At 62.6% G+C, this 21120-nt stretch overlaps 1 protein-coding gene across 2 annotated transcripts in view; it reads right to left on the bottom strand.

Moving 5' to 3' along the window:
• DISP3 (dispatched RND transporter family member 3) overlaps positions 1-21120 on the bottom strand; it is a 71367-nt gene that overhangs the window by 16966 nt on the left and 33281 nt on the right. For both annotated transcript variants that reach the window (XM_075906184.2, XM_075906185.2), the window contains exons 2-13: positions 17923-18856; positions 16208-16427; positions 14307-14443; positions 12916-13050; positions 12480-12640; positions 11354-11493; positions 9759-9904; positions 6568-6729; positions 5954-6115; positions 4076-4198; positions 1161-1297; positions 271-452 (exon numbers count right to left, since the gene is read on the bottom strand). In XM_075906184.2, coding sequence (XP_075762299.2) covers positions 271-452; positions 1161-1297; positions 4076-4198; positions 5954-6115; positions 6568-6729; positions 9759-9904; positions 11354-11493; positions 12480-12640; positions 12916-13050; positions 14307-14443; positions 16208-16427; positions 17923-18847 — 2630 coding nt within the window. In that variant the 5' untranslated portion in view covers positions 18848-18856. The remainder of the gene's footprint in view (positions 1-270; positions 453-1160; positions 1298-4075; positions 4199-5953; positions 6116-6567; positions 6730-9758; positions 9905-11353; positions 11494-12479; positions 12641-12915; positions 13051-14306; positions 14444-16207; positions 16428-17922; positions 18857-21120) is intronic.

Raw genomic sequence — 21120 nt, 5'->3', positions numbered from 1 at the left:
GTAGGGCGCAGGAGCGGAGTGGGGGCGGGAGGTAGGGCGCAGGAGCGGGATGGGGTGGAAGGGCTGGGTGGGAGGTAGGGCGCAGGAGCGGAGTGGGGGCGGGAGGTAGGGTGCAGGAGCGGAGTGGGGGTGCAGGGTCTTGGCGGAAGGGGGGGCCACAGGGCTGGAGCGCAAGCTCCCCAATGCTGGTGGGGGAGCCCCGAGCCTTGAGGGCCAGATCCAGGCAACCCAGGGCCGTAGGCTCCCCACCCCAGTTGACAGGGCTGTTACCGCGTTCGCTGCTGCTCCTTGGCCGCGACGTAGAAACTGAAGTCGAACTTCCAGCCTCTCCTGGTGTCGCAGGACAAGGCGGTCATCATCCACTTCCGGGGGCTCGTCTGCTGAAGCAGCCCTACTGTGGACACACAAGCTGTCAGCTTCTTGGTGAAGTTACCGAAAGGAACTCTATACACCTAAGCAATGGATTAACGAAAACAGACACTTAACCGCACAGTGCCGCAGCCAAGCCACGGGTCAAAGAGACGTTAGACACCGCCCCCTTCCCCGGAGCCCTCCCCGGGCCAAGGGAAAAGATTCTGCAGGGGGGAGCTAATCCATTGCCACACAGACCTCACCCTCCGGGGCCTCGGCCTCCCGCCCAGACCGAGGGCAGCTGGGGACAGCCAGAGCTCAGCTGTCAGGGAGCCCCCCTACTGCAGCTGGAGCGACGAGCGCTCAGCCCCACTGCAAAGGGGCGATCTCCACTGGATAGCCCCCAGGCTCCTTGTGCAGGCTCCACTCAGCTGCCCTGCCTGCTCCTGGACGGGGGGTCAGGAGCGAGAATTGACCCCAGAACGGCTTAGAAACCTCCTGTGGGCCAGTTCATCTGAGGAACCCCCGGCAGGCCTTAGCTGCCCAGTAACCCTCGCCGCTCCCGCCTGCTCTCCAGCACCGGCCCAATCGCAGCCCAGCACTGACACGTGGCGTCCCAGCAACGCCGGGTAGGACATACACAGTGTCCCTGTCAGGGCTGACTGGGAAGCCAGCGCTGCGAGCTTCCTCACAGCAGTGCCCCATTGATGCCACCTCTGAGCTCCTGTGACCTGCCTGTGGGGCAGGAGGCTCTCAGACGCAAGCACCTCGCATGGTGTGCGAGGGTCTAACGCATCCACTTAACTCACCTGGAAGGAGGGCACCTCCCCATCTCCCGGGGACACCATCTGCCAGGGGGCAGGAAGGCTGGCGTTGAGGGAGAACCTGTAGACGGCCGGCCTGCCCTGGCCTTTGGACTTGGAGACGTACACAGTCCCCTGGGGCTCTGCAAAACAACAGGGGCGCTGGTGAAGCCGCTCGGCTAACGCCACAAAGCAGGGGAGCGAATGCAGAGGGACGCCCGGCCTAGCCTCTCCCCAGCGCTAGCCCAACACCACAGCCCGGCGCCATGGCCACGGGCTCTGAGAGCGTGGGGCCGGACCCTGCGCTAGCCTCCGGCTGGCCCCAGGGCTCCAACGTGCAGGATCTGACCGGCTGGCTAGTCCATCCTCCCACCTGGGGGCAGGCTAACACCTCCCACGGGCTGCGTCCAGCCGGCAGACCGTTTGGATCCGGCCCAAGGCAGCCCCGCGGGACCCGGGGGCAGGCTCCCTGGGTGCCATCCCCTCCCACCGCTCAAAGCAGACAGCCGCTGGGGCCAGCACGTGTCTCTCGCTCCGCGCCCTGCCCCCACCCCCAGCACCGTCCCAATGGCCGAACACTGGTCCATGGGAGCGCAAGGTCAGTGCTTGTGAGCACTGGCAGCACACGGAGACCCGCTGCTCCCCTCCCCCCGGGGTGCTCAGAGACACACACGCTGGCCCCAGCATCTGGCTGCTTTGAGCGGCTTGAGGGGCCACAGCACCCAGGGAGCCTGCCCAAGGGTTCAGCTAGGCTGCCGGCCAGGAGCTGCCCATGCGCCTCCCGGCCAAAGCCTACACCTGGCATTCCACCCCCTCTCGCACCTCCCTGTCCCAGGCCACATCCGCCTCCTGCACCCAAACCCTCTGCACCCCTGTCCCAGGCCACATCCGCCTCCTGCACCCAAACCCTCTGCACTCCTGTCCCAGGCCACATCCGCCTCCTGCACCCAAACCCTCTGCACCCCTGTCCCAGGCCACATCCGCCTCCTGCACCCAAACCCTCTGCACCCCTGTCCCAGGCCACATCCCCCTCCTGCACCCAAATCCTCTGCACCCCTGTCCCAGGCCACATCCCCCTCCTGCACCCAAATCCTCTGCACCCGTCCCAGGCCACATCCCCCTCCTGCACCCAAATCCTCTGCACCCCTGTCCCAGGCCACAACCCCTCCTGCACCCAAACCCTCTGCACCCGTCCCAGGCCACATCCCCCTCCTGCACCCAAATCCTCTGCACCCCTGTCCCAGGCCACATCCGCCTCCTGCACCCAAACCCTCTGCACCCCTGTCCCAGGCCACATCCCCCTCCTGCACCCAAATCCTCTGCACCCCTGTCCCAGGCCACATCCGCCTCCTGCACCCAAATCCTCTGCACCCCTGTCCCAGGCCACATCCCCCTCCTGCACCCAAATCCTCTGCACCCCTGTCCCAGGCCACATCCGCCTCCTGCACCCAAACCCTCTGCACCCCTGTCCCAGGCCACATCCCCCTCCTGCACCCAAACCCTCTGCACCCGTCCCAGGCCACATCCCCCTCCTGCACCCAAACCCTCTGCACCCGTCCCAGGCCACAACCCCCTCCTGCACCCAAACCCTCTGCACTCCTGTCCAAAGCCACAACCCCTCCTGCACCCAAACCCTCTGCACCCCTGTCCAAAGCCACATCCGCCTCCTGCACCCAAACCCTCTGCACTCCTGTCCCAGGCCACATCCGCCTCCTGCACCCAAACCCTCTGCACCCGTCCCAGGCCACATCCCCCTCCTGCACCCAAACCCTCTGCACTCCTGTCCAAAGCCACAACCCCTCCTGCACCCAAACCCTCTGCACCCCTGTCCAAAGCCACATCCGCCTCCTGCACCCAAACCCTCTGCACTCCTGTCCCAGGCCACATCCGCCTCCTGCACCCAAACCCTCTGCACCCGTCCCAGGCCACATCCCCCTCCTGCACCCAAACCCTCTGCACTCCTGTCCCAGGCCACATCCGCCTCCTGCACCCAAACCCTCTGCACCCGTCCCAGGCCACATCCGCCTCCTGCACCCAAACCCTCTGCACTCCTGTCCCAGGCCACATCCGCCTCCTGCACCCAAACCCTCTGCACTCCTGTCCAAAGCCACAACCCCTCCTGCACCCAAACCCTCTGCACCCGTCCCAGGCCACATCCCCCTCCTGCACCCAAATCCTCTGTACCCCTGTCCCAGGCCACATCCCCCTCCTGCACCCAAACCCTCTACACCCCTTCTCTTGTACACCCTCCTCCTGCACCCAAGCTTCTTTCCCGCCCTTGTCCAGGCTTCCTGCATTCCTGCCCCAGGTCAGAACCCCCTCTTGAAACCCCCTCCTGCACCCCAATCCTCCCCAGATCTTCCTCTCCAAACCCTGCACTGCCTCCATTCATATCATAGAAAAGTGCAGCCCTTGACCTCTTACTCAATTCTTGGAGTGCTCCCCCCCATTGAAAATTATTCCCCAACCCGATCCAACCCTGGTGGGTGCAGGCGAAGGAAACAAGCGGGTTTAATGACCTGCCCACAGCCTGGCAGCAAGTCAGTGGCAGAGCTGGGACGAGGACTCTGCTGTTCCTGGCTCCCAGTCCCACACTCCGACCACTGGACCACACTGCTGCTTTGTTGCATTGTTCTTCCCGCATGCCTGTCTGCTGTGCAGCTCTGAAGAGCTGAAGCACCAGGAGCAATGAGGGGCAGCAAGTCGGAAGAGGGGGAAGGTCGTTCCCAGTAGCCGGGCACCCCCAAACCATCCAATGCCCAGCATCCAAGGAATGCAGTAGAGAGGTGTCTGCGGCAACATCCCTTTTCGGTCTGCTCAGAGCCCACCCCTGTCATGTTCCTTCCCAGACTGGATCTCAGGCCCAGCCTGAAATCGGGGACAGGACAGATTGACTGCCGGCCAGTCCCTTGCTCACTCACCCTGCTGCACAGCATCAGCCGGGCCCCCTCTGCTGCCCCAAGGGGGCCCCGAGCCCCGTTTCTTCTTCTCCAGGGAGGTTCGGATGTTGCTTTGCAGATTGTGGGGCTTTTCCTGAAACAAACCTGTCCCACAAGGTTAGTCAGGGAGGAAAAGGCGAACGGCATTGGCAGAGTTTGGCAAGGCTGCGCACCGGGGCTGCTAACACACCGGGACCCCATGGCTCAGCCCCACTGCCCAGGCAGGTAACACACCGGGACCCCATGGCTCAGCCCCACTGCCCAGGCAAGTAACACACCGGGACCCCATGGCTCAGCCCCACTGCCCAGGCAGCTAACACACCGGGACCCCGTGGCTCAGCCCCACTGCCCAGGCAGGTAACACACCGGGACCCCGTGGCTCAGCCCCACTGCCCAGGCAGGTAACACACCGGGACCCCGTGGCTCAGTCCCACTGCCCAGGCAGGTAACACACCGGGACCCCGTGGCTCAGTCCCACTGCCCAGGCAGGTAACACACCGGGACCCCGTGGCTCAGTCCCACTGCCCAGGCAGCTAACACACCGGGACCCCGTGGCTCAGTCCCACTGCCCAGGCAGGTAACATACTGGGACCCCGTGGCTCAGCCCCACTGCCCAGGCAGGTAACACACCGGGACCCCGTGGCTCAGCCCCACTGCCCAGGCAGGTAACACACCGGGACCCCGTGGCTCAGCCCCATCTCCAGCCCTGCTGCCGTCTCTTCCCCCTGGGCAGGTAACACGCCAGGACCTCCCTCTGCTCAGCCCCACCTCCTAGGCAGGTAACACATGGGGACCTTTGTCTGCTTGGCCCCACACCAGTCCCCGGAGGCGGCAATGCAGAGAGGGGCTCTGCAGAGAGCGAACGTCTCCGTGTCTCAACCCACGGCTGTGCTGGGGCGGCCCGGGCCTCAGGGGAAGGCGAGTTCCCACAGAGGTGCCCCCATCCGGATCCCCGCTGACGTGGGCATTTCTCACTCGGGCAGGGCAGAGCGGTCAGCTGCCAGACACAGCCTGCCCGGAGCGCGTGCAATTTGTGCTTTCCTTCCCCCAGCCCCAGGGCCGGCAGGCTGCCACCCCTGCCCTACACAGCTCCTCTAGGTCTCCGAGCTGCCAAGAGACACAGGCTTCATAGAGACCGAACCCACCTTCTGGGGAAATGGGCCAGGCCACGGGCAGCCCCGGCTGTCCAGAAAGGGGTGGTTTCGCTCACAAGTGTGGGGCTGACACCGATCCCGAGGGCAGGAAGGGAACATTTGCACCCCAACCCCTGGGTTATTCCTTCCTGGGCCTCCGCGCTGGGCTCGCCAGTGGGGCTACGTTTACACTGCCAGTTTTTGCGGCTGAAGATATGCTAATGAAGGACCCATATGCATGAGTCACAATCTCATTTGCATATTTTCTGCTGATCTGTTTCTGCACTAGGGGTTTTTGCGCAAAAACAAGCCGTGTGGACGTTTCCTTTTCCTTATGCCTCAGACCGATCTTGCGCAAAAAGGAAACGTCCACAGGCTTGTTCTTGCGCAGAAACCCCTAGCGCAAAAACGGAATGGCAGAAAATATGCAAATGAGATTGCGACTCATGCAAATGAGTCCCTTGTTAGCATATTTTTCTGCCGCACAAACTGACAGTGTAGACGTAACCGGAGTGTGAGGAAAAGGGGCACGACGCAACAGGAATCGGTGTCCCGCCTGGATTCTCTTGGGCTCGTCTAGCGGGCGAGGGGGCCGAGAGAGCAGCCAAGGAGGGCTCAGAAGGCGGCACGAGACGTCAGCCCCGCTGGGAGGTTTGCACGGGGAGTGCAGATGCCCTGCGGCTACTTGCCCCCTCCCTGCCCCCCTCCGACCCTCGGGAACTCTCACCTGAGCAGGTGACGCAGGAGATGCCCTCGGCGCTCAGGTTGTATTTGAGGTCCAGGAGCACCTGGATGTTGGTGTCGGGCCGGAAGAGAAGAGGCGCCCGGCTAGCTGGGCGGAGGCGGCTAGCGAAGAATATGGACAGGATCAGGATGGTGACAAAGAGCCCTGCAACGAGAGGCGCGGCCAGCACATGGGACTTGGCTCACCCACAGAGCTCTCACCGGCAGGGAGTCCCCAGGGATGTCCATGGCGGGGTGCTGGGGGTCTCCTGGGCTAGCAGGGAAGCGACAGGTGCTGGATGCAGAGAGAGCCATGGGGATGCCAGGCAGAACACAGCAGCCCCATGTCGTCCTGGGATGCCACGTGGCTGGCGCAGGCCAGAGGGGAGCCCCGTGCCAGCTGGAAACGGGCAGTGTCCTCTGCCGCACCCAGAGCTGTGGGGAGGAATCTATGTCCTTCTGCTTGTGCGGCCATTCCCACGAGGCTGGAGGGGTGAGGCAGCAACCCTGCGCCCAGCCTCGGCCTCCCCTTGCCAGGATGGCTGAGGAATTCTGGGAGCGCTGCCCAATTCCAGTCCATGGGATGCCGCCTGGGGGCGGGCATCCGGCTGTCCTTACCCACAATCACCCATCTGCTCCTGCCCGCTGACCACAGCGCCCAGTGCTGGAGGAGCTCTTGCAGGTGGGCGATCAAGTGACCCCTTGGGACCTTCTCGGCCGGGAGCAGCAAGTTCTCGGGCAGCGCTGACGCCAGCGGCACGTCCCCCAGCTCCAGAGCCACTAGGGGAGAAACAGGCCAAAGGCAGGCTCAGTGCTTGGCTCAGCCCCCAAGCCCCTCGCAGGGGCCCACGAAAGGCAAGTTCTCCTGGAGCTCAGAGGAGCCAGGCAGATGGACAGACTGAGGGATATTCCAGTCACCTGCACCCTTCAGTGCCTCAGACCCACTGCCCGGGCCGAAGCTGGACAAGGAAGGGTATGTCTACACTACCCCGCTAGTTCGAACTAGCGGGGGTAATGTAGTCATCCGCAGTTGCAAATGAAGCCCAGGATTTGAATTTCACGGGCTTCGTTTGCATGAAGCCGGCCGGCGCCATTTTTAAATGCCGGCTATTTTGAACCCCGTGCCGCGCGGCTACACGCGGCACGGACTAGCTAGTTCGGATTAGGCTTCTAATCCCGGGCTTCATTTGCAACTGCGGATGACTACATTACCCCCACTAGTTCGAACTAGCGGGGTAGTGTAGACATACCCGAAGTGTCTCCGTGCCTCTTAGAGGCATGTGCTCAGCAACCCTCCCCCGCCCTGTGGCTCTCATCCACGTGGTAGGGGCTGCACAAACTCTTATGAGATGAGCTGGTGGGAGGGGACCAGAGGGGCAGGGCGGTGAAGTGGCTGAGCGAGGGCACACGGCAGGTCACTGGCAGGAAAAGAAGCCCTCAGGGCCTCGTCTAGTGCCCTACCCCCTCAGGCACATACCACCCTGGCACAGGCAGCAACCGCCAGCCCCCGGGAGGCGTGGTTTGCCCTGACAACATCTTGGGGTTTAGCATTTCCAGGGCTCCCCCTCATTCTTGGCTCCGACGGGGAGGAAAATGTTAATGACATACTTCTCCACACCTAATAGATTTGACATCCATGAAGGTCCCCAGTGAAGGTCTGGGTGAGTTTTTAAATTCTAACAGATAATTCAGCAGGTCTGTGGGATCTTCATGGCCTTTAACAATATTTCAATGGGCCCCCAGCACCCGTGCAAGATAGGGAAGTACCATTATCCCCTTTTTACAGAGGGGGAAACGGAGGCACGGAGAGGGGCAGCAACTTGTCCATGATCACACACTGAAACCAGCAGCGAACCGGGAACAGACCCCTACTGTCCCAAATCCCAACCTTATGCTTTAAGCACAAGCTCGTTCTTTCCCCGCTTCGGCCTGAACTTTGCCATCAAGATAGTACACGTGTGGATCCAGGCAGGATCTGACCCTGTGCAGCAGGGAACTTACCAACCTCTGGGTCTCCCCCTTCCAGGATCACCCCACTGAGATCTGTGGCCACAAATGACCAAAGAGGAAATGAATCCCTATTCTGCCACTAGCATTCCCTGGAAGCTGGGCACTTGTGCAGCTGCTCAGGAGAGATTCAGACGTCACCCAGCTGATTAGCAGAGCACCCCCGGATGGATTTTGTGTGTGTCTGGGTGGTGCACATTCACACCAGCCTTCGTGCACATAAAATGTATTCCACACATGGATGGAAAAAATCTGCACATGGATGGCAAATATTAGCGGGAACAGTGACTGACTCCCTAACTGACTCCCTCTGCTCCCACTGCCTTTGCTAGGGTGTGGGGGTGATCAGCAGCGCAATCCGTGCTGCAGAACGCTGGGGGTCAGTGAGAACCCCTTCCCACATCGCAATCCCCAGCAGCTTTACAAGAAAACAATGGTCCCGCCTGGCGCCTCCTGTGCCTTCACCCCCGGGCTGCGACCCCCAAGGCTTTTCCGGGGCAGCAGGCGCTCCGGTGCCTTTAGCTGGCGGGTGAACAGCTGCATTCGGTCTCCACCCGACTGCCATGGGTGCCCTGGAGCCCACAAAGAATCGGCCTCTCATTTGCAATTGGCAAGATGGAGCTTTCTCCTGTGGGGTTAGCGAGGGAGCCAGGTGCCTTCCAGCAGCCCTGGCAGGCTCCACGGGGCCTCCACACAGAGCCACGTCCTCGCCTCGCTCACGAGCCCTACAGGAAACTCTCCTGCTGTTTCGTATGGTCCAGGGACCTGGCGGACGAGCTATTTCCATAAATTACCATCCCGCGCTGCTCTGGCATACTGAGGAGGTTCAGGGCTTGCAGCGGGAGCCCAGCAGCATGTTAGGAGCAGCCTGACCTCTGCTTGTTCTGGGACTGCGAAATTCGCCAGCCCGGGGCGGTGGGGAGAGGGGTTGGCAGACAGAGAAGGTTTAAACCTGCCCTAAGGACACAGCTGTCACCAGGCCAAGTCTGTCACCATCCCCAAGGGAGTGTGCTGAGTGTGCTCCGGGGCTGCGGTTTCAGCCAGGCAGCGCTAACAGCCAGCTTTCAAACCCACGGGTACAAGGGCCCTTCCCAGTGAACTAGCTCCCACCCTTCACTCCAGCCAGGGCGAATTGGACAGTCTGGTGATTGAGGCCATCAGGACTCCTGAGTTCTCTTCCCCCTTCTGAGCTCATGCAAGTCACTTCCCTGCTCTGTGCCTCAGTTTCCCCGCCGGTAAAGTAGGGATAATAGTACTGGCCTGCCCCACAGCTGGCCGTGAGGCCTCACTCTCTATGCCTGTGAAGTGCTCGAAGGCCTCAGACACAGAGCGCTGTAGAAGGACAAAGTACCTTTTGTTCCCATGTGCCCACCTGATGTTACATTAAAGACCACAGAGGGGACTGGGATTTTAGCTGAATAAAGCTTCTCCATCAGGAGACTTGAACTGCTGCCCAGGTGTGCTAGGTCAGATATTTTCTGGCCCCCTTCATAGGGTCATTAGTTACTTTGGCCAAAACGGTTTCCTAATTGGAGCCCTGAAGCATAAAAACTGCCATGCCTAAAGTAATATTCAGGCAAAGACTTCACAGGCATTAGGGAATTCGGATTCACAGTGTCCTCCCCCCACACCCCAGGTGGTAGCAAAGGATCGTTCGGACCAGTTCACATCTGGGGAAACTGAGGCACGGAGCAGCCCAGTGACTTGCCCAAGGTCACCCAGCGGGCCAGTGGCAGAGCCGGGAGGAAAAGCCAGGACTGCCACTCCCTTGGGGGTTGCCCCATGTCCCCAGGAAGACCTACCCGGCTCCTCTTCCACACTGAGCAGTGGGATGTCATCATCCAGGTACGGGAGCGACCCTCGGTCTGGACCGGCTGCATCCTCCGAGGCGAGTAACAGGTCGTCGGCGATGGGCAAGGCGCTCGTCTCCCCGCACCTCTGACTGCAGCTGGACGGGGAGGGAGGCAGCGGTCGTGAGCCGCTCTGGGCTACGCACCCTGCTGCCTGGCCCCCATCTGAGAGGCAGGCAGGGCTGGCAGTACAGCCTGTTCCAGGGACCTGCTAGGCACGCCAATGCCAACGCCTCGCCGACCCCATCCACTGCTCAGGAGCCCGGGGGGGAGGGAGGGAGAGCTTGGCTGCTAACGCAAATCATCAGATGACTGGGCGAGATGTGCAGGGAATTCCCCGCCAAGGAACGAAACCAGCTGGCTGCTGTACAACACCAGAGGGGGGTGGGGGGAAGCCGCACTGAGATACAGAGATACAAAGCTGCGTCCCCAGGTCCCTCTGCAGGGCCTGGGACAACGTCTCTGCAGGTGTAAGAGGCAGAAACCCCTTGGGAGTCCATGGGGCTGCCCCCACTGACATCAGCAGAGAACCTGGCTGCTCTGATTACAAATCTAGAGTCAGTCTGCAGCAGCCACCCTGTGTCTACACAAGCAGAAATGAGGAGCAGGCCCTTGACTCCTGGTCTGATCCCAAAGATAAAGAATCAACCTCCTCTCCCAGCAAGGGCAGAATCCTGTGGCCAGTCTGCCAGCCCCACTGCCCGGGGCGGGGCACAGCCTGGTGCATTCACCTGCTCACTGTCCGCGTCCGCACAAGGGTGAATGGCCACACCCGCCAGCCGCACACGCAGTAGCTGACAAAGCCCCGGCGTGCAGGACGTGGGATAAAGGACGCAGCTCGCTAAGCAACCCCTCAAGCCCCCGGGCTGGGCAGAGCCCAGCATTCCCTGCTGCCCCCAGCAGCAGGGGACGGAAAGAGCCCAGGGAAACCTGGTGCCATTTCCAAAGGGGAAATGCCCCTCGTGGGAAGGTGCAGCAGAGCGTGTAGATCACACGCTGCCTCCTCCCCACCAGCTGGACTCCCACTAGGAGGAAGCTGCCTTCTCTGGTATCCCGAGTGGAGGGGATCACATGCAGAGCGGAGGCAGGGCGTGTGGGGCGAGGCTGTTGCTCGGGGAGAGGGCTCGGTCTCCGCTAGGCGCATGACTGGCTGGGCTGCCTGATACTCAGTGCCGGACAGGGCCTGGTGCCCACACGCAAGGGCACTTTGGATGCCCCGGTTGCAACACCTGTCGCTCAGGCCTCCGGAGGTGGCAGCTGCTTTGCAATAGCCACCTTGACCTAGATCCCACAATGCACTGCTGTGCCACAGGGCTGAGCACTGCGGGACGGCAGCTCCAGCCTTCCCAGGATGCAGTGGTACAGCCACAGCCGCACGGCACTGATACTCTGCCATGTGGCTGCCCTAAGCCATGGCCAGGGCAACCCAGCGACCAGCCGTCCCATGGACTCTGTGCCCAGGCTGTAGATCCCTTGCCTGGCATAGGCAGGCTGCTGGGGGAGTCCGTGCCCTGTCACTGACCAAACAGCCCCGTGAGGACACCCACCTGGCCTGGCAGGCGCTCTCCAGGGGGGCCACGTAGAGGGTCCATATTCCAAGGGCTGCCGGCATGGTGAAGAGCACGGCCACCCAGCAGCAGGACACAATCAGAGACATGAAGAGACCGAAGTCGTGCACCGCCGGGATCTGCGGAGAGAGCGCTCAGCTAGGAGGGGGGGGCGGATCCCAGAGACGTTCCAGCAAGAGGCCCCACTGGGACAACCCAATGGAGGGGAGCGAACCCAAGAGGGAGTAGGGGACCGGAACACGGGCCGGTTCATGCTGCTCAAACGCCAGGAGGCCAGCTGCCCCCGGGGAATGCGGCGAGCTCGGCTAGCGCCAGCCTGGGGCTCAGCTGCATGGCTGCACACGATCGCAGGGCACTGTAGACACGGCCCATGTGGTCAGGGCGCTCCGGCGGCGGGGGCCTCTGCATTGCGAACAGGCTGGGGGAGGGAGCTCTCCCGCGTCTCCGGCTCTGGGCACATGCAGGAGAGGGGGCCAGTGGCTGGGGGAAAGGCCCAACCCTCCTCTCTCCTTGTGCTTGGTGACCACAGGGCTGTCAGGGGCAGCAGCACCAGTGTGCCCAAAGCAGAGGGAAAACCTGGGATGGAATCTGCAGCGATTCCTCCCTCTGCACCTGGGCTCAGGAGTCTGGAAGGGACACATTCCCAATCTGTTTGTGGAGGGACTCTGACCCTTAGACATGCTGGCTCTGCTTCTCCCTGAGCCCCTCCTCCCAGCTGGAGCAGGGTGACCCAGACTAGCAAGCCGGGCAGAAGCTGGCAACATTCGTCACCTGCCCCCTTTCCTCCCAAATCCAGCACATCGCATGCACCACAGGCCTGGGGAGCAGACGTCTCAGCCCATCCCTGGAGCCCCAGCCCCTTGCCAAGTGCATGGCCCAAAGCACCAGGGGAGCTGGCTTTGCCACAAGTGCACGGCAACAGCCTGGAGTGAGTCAGTCTCAAGCGGGCAGAGGTCCCAAGGAGCTTCCAGATGAGGCGGAGATCTCCAGAGCAGGCCCGTGGCTGCCCTCTTGTGGGCAGGGGAACCACAGAAAGGCCGGTGGCGATGGCTTCCAGCAAGGCGGCCGTGACACGGGGTGGGGGGCGCTGCAAAGCCCCACACACCTGCGAGAAGATGTTGGCGGCATACGCCGCGGCCGTGGTCAAGGAGGTGAAGAAGGTGGCCTTCCCGGCCGTCTGGATGGTGTGGATCATGCGCAGCTGCAGGTCCTTCAGGTGCGTGGCTTGGCGGTAGGTGTTTATGAAGACAAAGACGTCATCGACCCCTGGGGGAAAGGGGCGGGAAGGGGGGGTCAGAAGTTAGGGTGAGAGACGCATGAGGCCAGCTCCTCAGTGGAAAGAAGGCACCACAGACCCATTGAAGTCACTGGGGCTAGACAGATTCACACGAGCAGGCACTTAGCCCCCCCTGCGAAGCCTGTGCCACCCGTCGCCCAGCAAAGGAGGGCCAGACCGTTCTGCAGGCTGGCACGGGCGTGGCAGGGCCTTGGGGGAGCCACTGGGGCAGAGCAAAGGAAGGGGAAGGCTAGGAATGGCTTACCAATGCCCACGATGACGAAGGCAGCCACGCCGTTGAGGATGCCCAGGTACTGCACCCCAAACACCACGTGGTACAGGAACAGCGCCACCAGGCAGCTCAGCCCGATGCTGGCCAGGCCAAAGAAAGACAGGAACACTGTGGGAGGAGAGCCACGCTAGGAATCTCAGGTCAGGAACTGTCAATCCCCTGCCATCCCATGGGGCGTGGGCGCCTGGCCTGCTCCCGCCCGGGGAGAGCTCTGACCTGGCAGGGCTGTCTTGCTCAGGAGTAGGTTAACCTCAACAGGTGAGGCTTACTGGTTCCGGTTAACCATTAACCGGTGGGGGCTGGAGCAGCTCCCCGCCTGCTATGGACAGGGGCTGCTCCACCCGTGCAGCGGGCCTGCTGTGGACAGGGAGCTGCTCCACCCGTGCAGGGGGCCTGGACAGGGGGCTGCTCCGGTTGTCCAAAGCAGCCCCTGTTTGTAGTGGGCCCAGGCGCCCCGGGGGCAGGGGCTGGAGCGGCCCCCCAACCTCCCTATAAATCGGTTCACCAGTTAAACGATACATTGTACATCGCTACTCAGGAGGGAGGGATTCCAGTCTGGGCTGGCTGGGGCAAGCCCCGGGGATGTTTCCAAAGACGGGCGAGGAGTCTGAGGCCCCGAGGGCCTGCTACCTAGACATGCTGAGCATCCCCTTCTCCTGCGGGTGCCCAGGGGAGCGCCGGTTCTACACCTCTGGAAATTAGACCCTCGGAGTCTCAATTCAGGGCCCCAAAGTCAGAGGCTGCTGGGGACGTTGGTGGCCCTAAGGAGCAGGGAGGGTCCAGACTGGGCAATGGAACGGGGAGCTTTCCACCAATTCAACCCTCCTCCAGGCCAGTAGGAAAAATGGCCCGCCCTGGACTCCATGACACCGGGGGCAAGCGACAGGGGCTCGGCTGAAGAGAGTGGAGCTAGGGGGAAGCAGAAGTTGCTTCTCAGTTGGCCACATCCCCCCAAGGGACCCTTTCCATTGCCCCCTCCCCCCAAAATCTCTGCTTGGGGCCATGTCTCTGCGGCCATGGGCAGCCTCTGTAGAACGGCGTTGCTAGGGGCAACGGCCTGCCCAGGGGTGCTCCATTGGGCTGCTCACTGCAGCCCCTGCTCTGCTTTGGGGAAGGGAGGGAGGCATGGGCAGCAGGGGAAGGCCCAGCAGGGGAAGGCAAGCCCCAGCCTCGCCCCTTCAGCAGCCTCCTCCAGCGGTGCCAAGCCCAACCCTGAAGCCCGATCCTTCCTGGCCACCTAGAGGGCCAGGGCTGCCGGGCTGTGGTCCCAGCCCTGCTGGGCAGCCAGGGAGCGTGGTCAGTTTTGGGAAGGCAATGCCCACGTTACCAGCTGCCCACAGAGGGAGGGTTTGAAGGCAGCCTACCCGAGCAAGAGGTGAGGATATAGACCAAGACTGCGATGCAGCTACTGCTGATGAAGGCCAGCAACATGTCATTATTGAAAGTCCGTCTCACTTCGTAGTCAAACAAATCCGTCCCCCCGTACAGCACCTGCACTTTGCTGGGCAGAGAGAGAGGAGGGAGAGAAGGCACAAAGGAGACAATCCAGTGAGCAGCGTATCAAGCCACATACACGTTCCCCAAAACCCGAGGAGAAAACCCATGTGAAGAACTGGGGAAGCAGCCGAGCGCCGGGATCGGGTCGGATTGCAAGGAGGGGCGGGTGAGGTTTGCAGCCGGAGAGCAGGCAATAACAAAGAGCAGGTCTCCGATTTTTAAAACTCCTCCAGCGCATGCGGTCATAGGTGTTAATAGAGTTCCCGCTGCTGGTAAACGGCTCCTGCCGCTTCCAAAGCCAATTCCGTCTGGAATCTTAAATCACTGCTTATTACATTAAGCACATACGTAATAACTGGCAGATGCAGGCAGAGCCCGGGCCTGTGACCTGCCACATGATTTACCAGCCTCTGCTGCTGGAGGCTGGTTTTGGGCAGAGGTAATCGGAGGCCATTAAAACCGGGAATGCAACAGACCTGTGCTGCAGGAGCATGCTTGGAATCCAGCCTTTTTAAGGGGCTTCTATGTATCCCCTCCCATGCCCCTTCCCTGGTCCCATAATTGCAACTACGGAGGTGAACAGGTGACCGGTTAAATCAGCGTTTCCCAAACTATGGGCAGTGGCCCGGTACCGGTCTACGGGAAAAAAATACCGGGTCTCAGCATGGCTGCCAGGGTTTCCGGGCTCCCGGAGTTCCCGTGCAGCGCTAGGTACCCCAAGCCCTGGCCCGGGCTGGGCGGAGGGTGCAGCCAGGTGAAACAGTGAAAATTTATTATTTTTTTATATGCGTTTATATTTTTGGGCTGCAAAAAACTACTGAAAAAAATGGGTTCCAATTACAGTAAAAAGTTTAGGAAACTCTGGTCTAGCCAGCCCTCTATCCATCTTACAGTCCATTTATCCAATCCATATTCCCTTAACTTGTTGGCAGGAATATTGTGGGTGACTGTATCAAAAGCTTTGCTAACACTGGCACTGGGGGCTTTGGGAGGACCAGAAACAACTCATTTGCATATTCATCATTTGCTTAATTAATATGCAAATATGCACATGAATGTTACCAGTCCTCCAAAAGCTCATGAATGGATTTACTGGTCCCTGTGTCAAGTTTGGGAACCCCTGGGTTAAATGATTAGCATCCTCCTTCCTGGGTGATGCCTACCGGGTAAGGGTTAACCGGTTCCCTGGGAGCAGCCCCCGCCCATGTCTGCTGCAGGCAGAGGGCTGGAACAGCTTCTGTCCAGGGGAGTAATTCTGCAGGGCACTTGGCAGAGCTCCCAAGCCGACCGCCATGCCAGTTGGTGCTGGACGGAGGCATCCGCTCCTTGCGCCATCTCATGCACACAGCTGGGGCCATGTGGACACGAACAGGAACTGCGTGAACCACTCGTTGCCGCGTGCTCCCCCTGCTCAGCACCAGCCGCAAGGGCCTTGTAGAGGCCACCCAGGCCGGGCAATGATCTGATCCACCCTGCCAAATCCTACACTCCACCTCTGAGGACAGCCTCCTAATCGGATTCCCCCCGGCAGGGGCTAATAGGTGCCTGGCGGTTGGCACCTGCGGAATTAACCCCAGAGCCTCACTCCCCAGCCTCAGTGCCAAGAGTAACAGCTAAAGGAAGCTGGTTTAACCCCTCGTGCGCCCAACAAGCCACCTGCTCCTCTGATTCAAAGGAAAGACAACCCCTCGCCCCGCCCACTCCTCTCCAGCCCCCTCCACTGGCTGGATGCGAAGCCCCCAGGCCCGGCACTGTCCTCCCGCCTCACCTGGTGGACTGCTTGGCCAGCATGGCCACGTAGGTGACCACGAAGCTCTGGAACTTGCTGCGCTGCTCGTCCCACCTGTCCTCCACCGAGTAGTAGTTGGGCAGGGGCGCCCCGAACAGGATCTCACTGCGGAGGAGGGAGCTCTTCATGTTCTCCGCCGACAGCCCCTCATCCACGTACCAGTAGAACTCCGGGTGGGTCATGGCCAACTCCAGGGACCCTGCGGGAGAGACCCGCACAGAGCCCTTGAGCTCAGCAGGGCCAGCCTGACGCGGACAGAGCCGAGCATGCTCTCGCCCCCTCTCTCTCAGAGAACAGCCGGCTCGGGGGGGATCTCTCCCTCCCCTCTCCAGCCTCTGCTCACCCAGCCAAGGAGCCAGGCCACGAAGTGTCAGGACCACGCTGTCTCCACGCAGTTGCTTTGCTCCCCGTGCGGCCCGACTCCGGAGCCACAGAGCAGCCACACCAGGCTCTGAACCCTGGTCCCTGTTACCCCCCCCCCCGAGCTGATCTGAGGAGAAGCTTCTGAGTGCAGTGATATACGCAGCACCCCCGGCAACTCCTCCACCGCTGTGGACATCCAGCACTCCCTCCGAGTACGCCGACACCCCCGCCCCCCTGCATCTGGGGAGCCCACAAGGGGAAGACGGAGCCAAACATTCACAGTGGGCGCTGGGGAGGGGCCGGGAGGAAATTCTGCCTCTGCAGGAGGGGAAGCCAGGAGTGGCTGCTATATGGCGGGGTGGGGGCGGGGAGGGGGACCCTGTACAGCATCAAATACTGCGCAGGCCAGAGACCATTGCTCGCGGGGTGGCCTTGGCCAATCAAGCGCGGGGATTCGGCTCCCCCCGACTCAGGGGAGGAGCGGGGATTCCTGCGCACCCTGGGAACAGACCTGCCCAGGGAGGGTGCGTTTCTCCCAGGGCTCTGCAAGGAACCGAGCCGGGCGGCTCCGCGTCACATCTGTGCCCTCCTGGTTGCAGGCTCCAGCCGGTACCGAGGAGCAGAGCTGCTCCTTGCAGGAGAGCGGCGGGAAGAAATCGCTTGCCTGCTCCCAGCACGCTGCTCCCCCTGGCTGGCTTTCAATCTGCAGCATATGCCTGAGAGACAGATGGAAGCTGCTTCCCACAGCTACAGCCCTCCCACGGACTCGCAGTGATTCACCTCCGGCTCGGCTGCACCCCTCCCTGCCGGAGGGCTGGCATTAGCACTGCAGCTCTTCCCCTCACCCCTCAGCTCCTGGGGGGGGGCTCATAGAGAGTCATTTCAGCCCCACAGCAGCTAGCAGAGCTACGATCAGCCGTGCTGCCCCTGGCACCTGCCCGAGCCCCCAAACTCCCCTGCCCATCCACAATAAACCCAGCCCCCAACGCTCAGCAAGATGCCAGAGATCGCCGCTGAGGTCAGGCCACCCGGTCCACCCTGCTGGCCCGTTTCATCCCCCCAACCCCCGCTGAGGCAGACATACTTGCACAGGGGTGGGCGAAAATTTTTGAGCGGGGGCCACGTCAAAAAATTTTGAAGCAGTCACAGGCTGCCTTGAAAGGGCGGGGCCTCGGGCGGAAGGGGCGGAGCCATTAAGCCTCCCCCGGGGAAGATGGAGACCATCACTCCTGTTTCTATTGTAGCTGGGACCCCAATATGCGAGGCGCTGCCCAAGCACGCGAGGGGCCCACACCCGCCTCAGTCCAGGCCACCCAGCGCCCAGGGCCCACCTCGGATGTCGGCCAGGTCTTGCCCCATGCCGTCGTAGTAGATCTTGCCTCCCCTTTCGGTGGGGAAGAAGTATGTCAGGAGGGAGCTGGGTGGGGAGCAGTACGAGTAGGAGCCCAGGGGAAGGTCCTTCAGGACCTCGTGAGGTTTCCAGCAGAACTCCCGGAAGCGGGGGTGGTCCATGATCTTCCGCTCAATCTCGTGGATGGTGAGCAGGCGCTCGGAGGTGAAGATGTTGTTCTCGGTGTCCCCCCGGGCCAGGAAGATGAGTTCGATGCGCCAGTGGGCGTGCGTCTGGGTGTTGGCGCTGACGTAGGTGCTGGAGTAGTCCCAGTGCGGAGCGCCCCGGGCGAGGCGGGAAGTTTGGTTCACCGGGCCACGCCGGGCATCAGGCCTCCCTCCGCCCGCAGGCAGCGCTGCACTGCGCTTCGGCCTGGCGGCGCCGCCCAGCCGAGAGGCGTTGGGGTGGAGCTGCTGCAGCTGCTCGAAGATCAGCCGCTGCAGGGTCTCCGAGGTGAACTCGGCCAGGTCCCGGCGGTTCCGGCCCCACGAGCCGAACTGGGACTTGAGGGCCAGGGTGAGCGCGTCGAAGCGCTGCGAGGACGCGTGGTTCCGGATCTCAAAGGCGTTGTAGGAGATGTCGATGTCCAGGGCCGGGGAGTGCAGGAACATGACGATGGCCAGGGCGGCGGGGATGCTGCAGCCCAGGAAGAGGATCACGCCGGCGCAGTACGGGTTGGTGAAGACCCAGCCCAGCACGTTCCAAAAGCCGGAAGCCGGCAGCACGGTCGGCAGCAGCCTGGGATTCCACTGGCATTTGCCACACAGCGGGGGACCCTCCCGCCTCTTCCGGGGGCCGAAGGCAACTTCCTCCTCTTCCTCATCCAGCCAAGCGTCTTGCAACAAGGGGTCATCCTCCGCGTCCATGGCCAACACCTGCACCGAAGGGAGAGAGACACAGGAGTCAGCAGGGCCCCTGCGAGAGAGGGAGGGAGGGAGCGCTGCCTGGCCCAGAGCCACCAAGGGGCTGAGGAGGAGCCCAGGGGAAGGCCCTTCAGGACCTCCTGAGGTTTCCAGCAGAAGTCCTGGAAGCGGGGGTGGGCCCTGGGAGCGTTACAGTCATGGCAATGGCCTAGACATGCTGGGGAGTAAGGGGGCTGGAGTTCCACCCCGCCAGCCCCAGTTCGGGCAGACAGCAGAGCGCTCTTCTATTCGGAGGCCTCGGCCTCAACCTTGCTGCTCCCCTGCCTCATCGCTAAGCTCCCATAGCAACCAAATGCTGGGACCCAGCCTGGCTCCAGCCGCGCCGGGCGTTTCAGACACAGGAATCCGAACCAGCCGGCGCCACTGCTCCGACTTCCCGCACTTTGCCCCCGACGGCCAGCGCACGCAGGCTGGAGGGAACCCTCTGGGCACACACCCAGCCGGGAGCCTTCCTGTCGCTGGCTGGCCCTTCGTGCCAGGAACGGCTTATGCACCGCCAAGGACACCTCGCCCAGAGGTGGAGAATTGCTTCCCCCCGGTTATCGATCGCTGCGTTACGTATCTTCCCCGACAGCGCACGTGCACAATGCAGCCTGGCCCTTGGTCGATCCCCCAGCCTGGCCAGCGTGGGAACAGGCAGCCCGACAGGGACCTCCCAGGAAACACATGACAAATGCTGCTAACTTCCGGGGCCACCACATGGTCCCCAAGGGCAAAAGCACCAGCCAGCTCCACCAACACTGTGGCCTAGAACTGCCCAGCCTGGGGGCCCCCCAACCTCTAGCCGTGGGAGTCAGTCACCAGGGTTTATTGCATGAATTTGCATCCCTTGCTGTAGAACAGCGGGGAGCTAAAACAATCCCTGGAGCTAGGCCTTGGGGGAGAGGTGGGCTGTGGGGAAGACAAGGAGGACACGCTCTGGAGATGGATGGACACCTCAGTGCACAGCTCGAGCGGGACAGCGTCCTTCCATAAGTGGCGGGTGCTTGGCAGAAGCAAGCCAAGGTAGTGGGAGCAGAGCAGGGATGCTGGGGGTGGGGAGGGGAGGCGGGCGGGAGCAAAGCAGGGCTGTGGCGAGGGGCAGAGGAGCAAAGCGGGGCTGCCGGGGGGCAAGAGAGTGGCAGGAGTAGAGCGGGGCTGCCGGGGGTGGGGGGGGAGGCGGGCAGGAGCAGAGTGGGGCTGCCGGGGGGCAGGAGGGGGGCAGGAGCAGAGTGGGGCTGCTAGGGGTGGGGGGAGGCGGGCAGGAGCAGAGCGGGGCTGCCGGGGGGTGGAAGGGGGGCCGGGGGGCAGGGGTGGGGGGGAGCGGCAGGAGCAGAGCGGGGCTGGGGGGGGGGCTGGTGGGGGGGGAAGGGGGGCGGGAGCGGGCGGGAGCAGAGCGGGGCTGCCGGGGGGCGGAAGGGGGCGGGAGCAGAGTGGGGCTGCTAGGGGTGGGGGGGAGGTGGGCAGGAGCAGAGCGGGGCTGCTGGGGGGCGGAAGGGGGTGGGAGCAGAGCGGGGCTGCTGGGGGTGGCCAGGGAGGGGAGGCGGGGGGGCAGAGCGGGGGCCGGGGGGGGGAGAGGAGGGGTGCTGGGGGGCGGAAGGGGAGAGGGAGGAGAGTGGGGCGGGGGGCAGGGCGGGGGTCGGGGGGGGAGGGGGGGGAGCAGAGCGGGGCTGCCGGGGGGCGGGGTTGCCGGGGGGGGGGGGAGAGGAGTAAAGCGGGGTTGCCGGGGGGCGGGGGGGAGGGAGGGAGTGGGGGGGGGAAGGAGCAGAGTGGGGCTGCCGGGGGGCGGGGCTGTCGGGGGGGGAGGGGGGGAGAGGAGTAAAGCGGGGCTGCCGTTCGGGCCTCGCCAGCTCTTACAGGATTTAAGCTCCAATTTTTTAAGTCCAAACGAAGGCCCCAAACGCCGCACCTGCGCCTCCAGCCGAAGCCGACAGGAGCGGCGGGTGCTTGGCCCCTCTGGAAGGCTGCGCCCTCACTGCATCAGACTGAGCACCCCAAGCACAAGGGCCTGTATCAGCAACGACTTTGGAGCACAGCGGCCTCGGCACTTCCCCGTAACACCTCCCCAGACACACTGCTCAGAACTGCCTGGCCGCTGCGGGAGAAGCCAGCCTGGCTCGCTGCCCCACCTCCACCCTGGGCTCACTCAAGGCCTCTGTCAGGAGCTCCCGTCTCCCCCAACCGCCTCCCGCTTCCAGCACCAGTGACACCGGGAACTGTCACAACACGTTAATTGT

This window comes from Pelodiscus sinensis, chromosome 24, assembly GCF_052426305.1.
Source record: "Pelodiscus sinensis isolate ZL-2025 chromosome 24, ASM5242630v1, whole genome shotgun sequence".
In the NCBI taxonomy this organism is placed as follows: domain Eukaryota; kingdom Metazoa; phylum Chordata; order Testudines; family Trionychidae; genus Pelodiscus; species Pelodiscus sinensis.
Note: the sequence above shows the minus strand (reverse complement) of the source record. Positions and strands in the feature narration are given on the sequence as shown.